At 43.0% G+C, this 8,903-nt stretch overlaps 1 protein-coding gene across 2 annotated transcripts in view; it reads left to right on the forward strand.

The window, feature by feature from the left end:
- The window catches only part of EFCAB11 (EF-hand calcium binding domain 11), a 140,372-nt gene extending 131,808 nt beyond the window's left edge, over nt 1-8,564 (forward strand). For both annotated transcript variants that reach the window (XM_026515466.4, XM_026515470.4), the window contains one exon: nt 5,693-8,564. In XM_026515466.4, the coding sequence (XP_026371251.4) occupies nt 5,693-5,774 (82 nt within the window). In that variant the 3' untranslated portion in view covers nt 5,775-8,564. The remainder of the gene's footprint in view (nt 1-5,692) is intronic.
- Nucleotides 8,565-8,903: the final 339 nt, after the last annotated feature.

Consider the following 8,903-nt stretch of genomic DNA (forward strand, 5'->3'; position numbering starts at 1 on the left):
TCTTTAAAAAGGTAAAATTAATAAACACATTACCAACTGGATTGCCATGGAGCCCTGCAGGACTCTCATCAACAAAGAGGCAAGCACGCCGGTGGAAAGAACCAGCGGGCTCCTCAGAAGAGAAGGCTGCTTGCAGGAGAAGCTGTCATCATCACATCTTCAATTGGCGGGTCCTCTCATCCCCAGCAGGGGCTCCTTGCTTGGAGGGTAATTTCTATTCTCACTGTTCAGTCAGGATGACAGCTTTGTCCCTAATGTGATGGCAGTTTTGACTTTAGTTTAAATTATTCCATAAAGAATCAAAGAGAAAGAGATTCTCTCTCTTTTTTTCCCCACCCCAAAAATTCCACTAAGAAAACTTTTCTAATTTAAATCTTTGCCTCCACATTAAATTTCTCATTCATGTTTCAGGTGAATCAAATACAGCGTCAACTTTCAAAACCCTGTGTGACTATCACAGTGACTCAAAATAATTGCTGTCTGTCAGTGTATTTGCTGGGAACACAGATATGCCTGTCACTAGCTCTGTTATCACGCCAAGAGTTTGCCTCCCGAGTGCGGTCTTCTCTGGGCTCAATTCAGAACCTTAGTGTCAGCAAGGCAGAGCACTGGGGCAATTATCTGCATAATCCATCCTAGAAACATGTGTGCCTCAGCTGTCCCCAAAATTACCTGTTTAAAAAAAAAAAAGTCCTTAAAGAAATTATTTTAGTAGGTGTAGATTTAGCTGGAATGTTCCAAAGAATTGCCTCCAACTGTGGTTCCTCTAGCTTAGTACTTTTGAACTAGGGACGATTTTGTCCCTCAAGGGACAATTGGCAATATCCAGGGACATTTTGGGCTGTCATAGCTGGGGAGCGAAGAGGGGGGTTACCACGGACATCGTGACGGTGGAGCCCAGGGATGCTGCAGTGCCTGGGACAGCCCCCCCACAGTAAGGATTATTTACCCAAACCCTGCTCTAGCTGGTGAGGGTTTACACGTTGTCAAATAAGGCTGTCCTTTTAGAAAATTTGGACTGAAAGAAAATATTCCTTTAGTTGAAAAATATCAATATTATTAAAAAATACTTTAAAACAAGTAACCCAAAAGAGAAGTTTCTGCTTACTGTTTCAAGTTCTGGCCAAATGAATTAGACGTTTATAAGGGTGTAATTATAATACATACTAGTTTGTGTTCTTGTTTCCACTTAAAAACATATAGTCTCAATATCTTTTTGATAGAGAATATTCCATGGTTTCAATGTAATGAAATTAAACTATTCCCTCTTTGTTTCTTTCCCTCATTTTTAATTTTTAAAAAATTATTTAATTTTTTTTTTTTAAGTAACTTGGGCAAAAGCACGTACTCCAATCTGAATCTGGCTTGGGAGACCTGGCCATGCGGCTCTCTTGAATTATTTTACCAAAACTGTTTTCCAAGAAATAGCTACTTTCTAAAGATGTCAAGAAATAGTTATTATGTAAATATTTTCATACAAGAAACACTTACTACTTGTGAAAAACAGTCACTATTTATGTATTTTTAAAATTAGAAAACCCCCTGTGTTTCTCTTCAGAAGGTATTAAAGCAACACTCTGGCCTCCCTTAGTAAAAGATTCTCCGTGTGAAACCCTGGCTCCTTCAGGGTGGGGCCCACTTAGCCTCTGGGTCACAGCCCATCGAGTCTGGGCTGTTGGAGTCCACACAGCATCACAAAAAGGAGAGAACAGAACCTTGCTTAACAAGTCAGGGTGTAACAGACAAATGCTAAAGCTCATGCTGATGAAAGTAATTATAACCACTTACAGGGTGAGTCAGAAAATGTTTATATTTTAACAGAAAACTGTCAGAACCTAGCTGAGTGGACACAGTCTGGTCTTGACTGAAATTCTCAATGTGTCCCAGTGTCGGCCTGGGTGTTCCTGTACATCACAGTTCAAGCAGTGTTGCCTGGAAGCCCTATTCCATGTCCTACAGGATTTTAAAGCACTTCCGAAGCTTTTTCACAATTTCTGGAAGGCCCGTGACTCTTGAGTTCTCATTTCTCTGCATTAATTCGGCTGATGGATCATCGAACCATTCCCCACTGTTCTTGCTGGCTCGTGCACCTGCTCAGGTGCAATTCCTCTCCTCACTCAGTCTCCAGCTTCGGAGTCAACACAAACCCCCCCCCCAACACACACACACACGCACACACACACACGCACACACACACACGCGCGCACGCACGCACACACACCATCCCCAGTAGAGCATGTGCCTGTTGCACCCCTGGGTGAAGATACGGGAGGTTATAACGAGTGATACAGACACGTTTGAAGCACACGGTAAACATAGCAGTGAGCTCAAGGACTTCTGATCACCACACCCCTGCAGACTTTCTCAGGGGCCATTTCCCTTCATGGAGCATCTCCGCCTCCTGCTTCTCCATGGCCCCTTCTTCCTCTTCTGTCTCTTATCTGTCTTGTCATCCCCTTCCACCTGAGGGTCCTAAGTTGTTCGTGCTGAGTTTCACAGAGCAGCTCGGCTCTGCTGAGTCTCAGCTCCACAGATCAGTCCCACATCTTCCTTTTGCATCTCAAAAACAAACCCGGAAGCCTTCGATTTAACTGGACCTACATTTCTAGAAAGTGGTTACTGTTAACGGCACTTATTTTCCTCTCATACATCTCTATGAGCTTTGTTAACTCCTTTGAAAAGCCAGTTCTGATATAGAAGCCTATATACTTGTCTGTGTCTCCATGCACGTGTCTGGCGGGAGAGCTGCTGCTCAGCTGGGTCGGAGTGCTTGGGCTTCGGCTACAGGGCGGGTTAGACTCAGATGTGTCTAGCGTCTGCCTCAGTTTCCAGTTTCCTGCTCTGTATTTATCTCTGTGTTGTTCAGCCCGACACTCGCGTGGTTCCTTCCATCTGTGTTCTGCTCGGCAGCCTCATTTGCCAGAGCTCATCTCTCACTTGGGCTCTCTTGTACCTAGTCTGTGTTTGCAAATTGCGATTGGTGGAGACCATAACTGACTATTCCTTGTGGTCCCTGGGTGATGGTTCCTAGGGGCCTTCTGCGGCGCTTATTATTCCTCCGGCTGGTTTCCAGACTCGGTAAAAGCAGTGATGATATACTCTGTTTCTTTGACCCCCAACACTTCCTGGGAAGTGGTAGATATTCCATAATGTTGGCAGCTGGTTCTCCAGATTCGTGGATCCCACAAATTCAGGCGCTCTGCAAACATTTTTCATCTGCTGTGGGCTGAGAGGTGGGGACACAGCCAGAAACAAGAGAAAGTTCTCACCCTCCTCGACTTCATTTCTAGGTGGGGTGAGAGGTGGTGGAGTATTTTAGCGCTCAGTGTGTGCTGGTGACACCAAAATAGCACCCTCTCCTTTCGGAACCAGAGCAAACTCCTGCTGAGGCGGAATGCGGCAAACAGGAGCCATGAAACTGGGTACCTAGTGACGTGTCTTCCTCTCAGCGCACACCACTTCTGGCCCCCGGCCACACTGCGATTCACGTGCGGGGGCCGTGAAACCTTCCTTCTTCAGGATAATTCCGCCCGCAAAGAAAAACAATATATTTCACCTTTTAAAATTATAGCTCTGAAATGTGAATTTCCTCTTGACCCTCCTTGAGACAACCAGACCTGCTCTCTCTCTCAAACACACACACACACACACACACGAGGAGGAAAAGTCAGAATAAAGAAGGTATTTTACCACATCTCTCTCCAAATATAAACACGATGTTCCTCCATTCATTATGTGAATAAAATGCCACCACAAACCTTAGGAATAAACGTCTCCGTTTTAATAATTCTTGGTTATATTGTGCCCACTTTATGATGGGAAGTTTTGGCAAAGACAGCAAGAAAAATAAGTGAATGCAATTACAATGAAGGTTATTTACTGAGAAAAAGGATGCCCTTTTCCACAAACATTCAGCACCTAAGTGAACAAACACACTGAGAAAATATTATCAGAAGCAGTTTATTCAAAACATTACTTTTCTAGGTTATCCTCTTAACCCACCCTCTGGGATTTATAGTTCAACCAGACCAGTTCAGAGTGGAAAGAAAAAAGGCCTCTTATCTAATCCAATTCCTTGGGAAAAATACTTAGGCAATATTAAGAATCTTCAATTATCTAATTTAATAAAAGGGAAGGTTTATATTCTGTAGTCAGTAACATGTGATACTGATTATTTCTAATCCCTTAGAAGAGATCTGACATTCTGCTTTTGGTCCTGTATAGCATGAAATCATCATGTATATTTTACCAAAAGAAGTAGCAAGAATAATGGCCTCTGCAGTCTGCAGTCATTTTATACTAACACACTGCAACATGGTTTTGCCCTGGGGCAGAGAAGTAGGGATTTTCTCTACTTCAAAAGAATGAAAAATTATCATCACTATCCAGAACCATTATAGACTTCAGAGACTTTGGCATGAAATATTCAGAAAGTTTATTTTAGAATTCAATATTTTAAAAGCTTGCTTTAAAACTATTACAGTGATTAGTGGCTCTGTTACTTGGGCCAGTCTTTGCTTTTAAAAAGCCCTATGTCATGGTTGATACCATTCGTTGTTTCAACAAAATGTAATTTGCATCAACCACAAGAGCTCCACATAAGGAATGTAATGCATTGTTTTGGAATGCCCCCCAAAGAGGAATTGTGACCACTACTCATCAGTTATCCTTTCAAACATACTTCTTAAATAAACGTTACTTTTCCTGGTCATGGTTGAAATGTGTTTCTAATGCTGTGATTTTTGTCCTTCTGACATGTATTGTCTTACCCATGTGGAGGGGGTGCTATTTCTCTGTTCCCGTCAAGGGAGCAATGCTCCTGTCTTAGCGGTTCTAGGGATACACGGGGCCAACCCGACTGAGGCCACCCACAGCCTCAGCCAACCAGCCAGAGGCTCCCATCTTCACCACTCTTCCTAGGAGTCAGAAAAGCTCATCGGGTGTTTGTGAGGATTTAACAGAACTTCCAAGGCCAGTGAAGACTCCTGGAGCTAGAGTTAGCCACGTGTAATTGCAGTACAACCACTTCTCCTTGGACTATTCTATTTAAGTAGGGAGGCAACGTGCAGTGGAGTACTTAGCCTTGGATTGGGAATGTCATGGTCTTGATTTGCGTTCCAAGTCTGCTACTTACCAGCAGTGTGATCTTGTGAAATTGGACTGTTTTCAGCTCAGTGTCTCTTTCTGTAAAGTGGACCCATCCCAGCATCATGCCGAGATTCGATGAGTTGAGGAATGTCAAGGCAGTGCAGTGCACATGTCAGTCATTGTTCCCATCATTGCTATTTCTTCCTAAAACATTTTTCTTATCTCTCGTTGGTTTATTCCACATTTCTGTTGTGCAATGCATATATAGATTTGTTGAGATATCACAGAAGGAATGTGCGGGATGATGAGAAAAACCATCACTTCTGCTTTAAAAAAAAAAAAAAACAACACCCGTGCATTTGGCTTCATTCCTTTAAATGTATTGAATATATTATTTCTGTCGGTTTTAATAAATACCTTTTCCTTTCCTTCCCACCATAGGCATTATCAGTGTGAGAAAAAAATAAGCATCAAATTTGCCTTCAAGTGGATGCTTCTCACTCATAGACATGCGAAGAAATAAAGATTGTGGAGTGCTCTTGATGCACAAGTGTGACAAAAATAACCTGTAAATAACTAAATAACTTTTTGTTTCATTTTCCAGGGAAGTAGATCAAGACTCAGATGGTCTTGTCAGCTTTAAAGACTTTGAATATGCCATGAACTATGGACAAAATGAAGCCTAACTACTGTGAACTGCTTTTGGCAACTTCTGGGGAGACAAGTAGATCGTAATGTATATTTAAATGTCAAACTCTGCTCCGCTAGTGATGTAATTATGCTGCATACTTGTGACTAAACGCTCCATTGTGGGTTTCAGATGCTGATATGACTTGCATGGCAGAATCCTAGAGGTGGTCATTATAGGTCGTCTTCCATGGGGCTAGCAGCCCTGAGCCAGGTTGCTGCTGGCTCTGCCACTGAGGCCGGCTCCCACCCCTCCTCTTCACTCTCAACCCACCACACCCACCCACACTGCAGGCTGGGGTGCTCCACTCACTAGTCCTCACCACCCCACCTGCTCCCTCCTTTGTTCTCATTAGTTCCTAATGTCTGGAGAGAAGTCACCTTTTCCTGCCAACGGTGCCAGTTTCCTTCTTGCATTCAACTTTATTTGAACGAATAATAGCACCTGTATATACTGAGTGCTTAACGATGTTTCAAGCAATGAGCAAAAAAGCATTGGAAAAACAAGGACTTAAGATTTCTCGAAGATAAAGTACCCAGTGTCAAAATCATCATTGTAAAATGGCCCTAGGGCATTTGCTGTACACGATTAAAAAAAACCAGATTGGACTGACACAAGTAAGTCTTCTCGAGCCGTAGACAGAGGAAGAACAGAGTTCAGTAAGGAAGGATACTGGGGGCAAAAGATTTATTTGCAGGGCCCTTTCGGTTGGCTTGGGCCCGGGGTTCGTGTGGCTACCCAGCTGTCCTCTGCTGCACGCTTCCTTGTTGTGGGTGGCCCCACCTGCACCAAGAGCCTGAGCCGTGTGCGTTCACGTTCTCCATGTCTTGCCCTCCCACCTGTGGGATCTGGTAAGTGCCGTACCAGATCGAAAACTGTGACACTGGACCTCCAGCACTTATTTTAAATAAATGCTGGTATCATTGCCGATATTTTATCTCTAAGTGTTCAGAAATCGTAACATTAAGATGAGGAAAACATCTAATTCAAATTTTAAAAGTAGTAGACATTTAAAGATCAAGTACAAATATACATTTGTAAAATAGAAACATTAAACAACCATCATTCAAACACAAATTATTGGCAGATAAACTTAAAAATAAGGTCTTAAAACTGTTACAAGTCAACGGAACCTCAGGAGACAAAACAATATAATTTGATGTTCTTGGAATAGAAAAAAAGGACATTAGGTAAACACTAATAAAGAATGTACTTTAGTTCATAATAAGTACTCTCTTCACAATTTTTCTGCAAATCTAAAATGATTCCAAAATAAAAAGATTGTTTAAAAACTTTATTCAAAGATTAGCAAACTAAACATTATCAAAAATGAAGAAAACATTGAAAATCATTGAGAAGTACAAATGAAATATTATTTCAAAACCAAAGTGGATTCCAGGTGTCCTTGAGTATCATGTGTGTTTTAGTACAGATTGTTCCAGCTGGTGGAAGGCCCTTTCTGACTTTGAGTAGAGTTTTAGTTCAGGAAGTGTTTTCATCAGAACTTAAATAGTTGAGTCATTGGTCTTCATCTCGATATATAAGTGATACTGATTTTAGATTTCTTAAATATCAAAATCAGAGTAAGCCACCAACAAAGTGCTGGTATTTCAGAAATTGCCAGAATGCCAAAACCTGGAATTGCAGTCACTATTTGGACCTTATTTCTCCCGGGAAACATGACAAGAGAAAGAGAGGATTCACTTTCTCCAGTTGACGTGGGCGGCAAGAGGCCAGGCTGGGAATAGCTATCGGGCAACTCCCTTGACCCTGGATTAGTCCAGGCTTTTTTTGGTCTCAATGACAGAAATCTACCCAAACAAGCTTAGATGTAAAGGGAACTTACTAGAAAATACTGGGCTAGCTTATGGAGTCTGACATAGGACAGTGGTGCAGCTGTGTGCAAGTTTCAAGTGCAAGTACCTCCAGACCCCGCCTCTCTGCCATAATCACCATCAGCCTCACATGGTTCCAAAAAGGAGTTGGCCTGTGATCTGTCCCATTCCAAGTCCAAAGACCCCAGAAAGAGGGTCTGGTTGGCCTCTGGATCAGTCAGCTCTGGTTCATCTAAAGGGTATAGACATGGCCACTGGACACTCCCAAGCATACTAAGGGCTGGCCACAGGGAGTGCAAATTCATAAAAGCCAGGCAGCCATTCCATTTTCTTAGAAGAAATTGCACTTAGTCTAGGATGGAGAGCCTAGGATTTGCTGCTTAGGAGGGTCCAGGCTCTCAGAGCAAAGACCAAAACAAAGGGGAGGTGAGAAGCTGCTCGTGTCACCTTCCCCTCCTTATCACTTCCCCTAGGCCCAATCCAAACCCTCATCTTGTAAGTTTTCCCTTCAGCTTCTCACTTCCAGGTCCCAGTCCCTACCCTCATCCCCAAGCCACATGATGCTGTCTGTATAGGGGGACTTTGTTGGTCTGCCCTCAGTTGAATTGCCCAAGGGTGGGCATCTATGCAAGTTGATCAACTCTGTCCCTTCCCTTGGAAGACATCAAGAACATGAGTGAGTGAGACATAGCAGTGCACTCTTCTGAGTGGCTGAGTGGGTGGTTATGACTCAGGAGCAAATGGCAGACATGTTTTCCACCACATGGCCTAGAAAACCGAGGCAGCTGGTTTGCAATGAGAGCAGAAAATGAAATAGAGGAGAACAAGAAAGAAGCTGGAGAAACCCTATGCTGCTTGCTTTCTGATTAAAGCTTGTGTGCAAAGCCCAGTCATAACCCTTTGGGTCCTATGAGGTAACCCTGTATCCTTCCAATAAATCTTTCTGCTCTAGCCAGCTGGAGTTGCTTTCTGTTATTTGAAACCAAGAGAACCCTAACTGTTATAAGCATAGAGCCAAGGACAGAGTCCTAGGTAACATCAACATTTACTGGGGCAGCAGAGAAAAGAGTCTTCTAAAAAGACTAAGAAGAGATAGTTGAAGATGGAAGAGGAAGCACTTCTGTCTCCAACATCCCAGCCTCTACTTGATCTATCACTATAATCAGCTCCAGTCTTCCCCTGTGGCAACAGCTCTCAAAGAGCTCACCAGTGATCTCCTACAGGCAAACCCATCAGCACCTCTAAGACCTCATTGCACTTGTCTCTTCTCCTGGGCCCTTCTCTCTTTAGGC

Source organism: Ursus arctos, unplaced genomic scaffold (assembly GCF_023065955.2).
Source record: "Ursus arctos isolate Adak ecotype North America unplaced genomic scaffold, UrsArc2.0 scaffold_25, whole genome shotgun sequence".
Lineage (NCBI taxonomy): Eukaryota > Metazoa > Chordata > Mammalia > Carnivora > Ursidae > Ursus > Ursus arctos.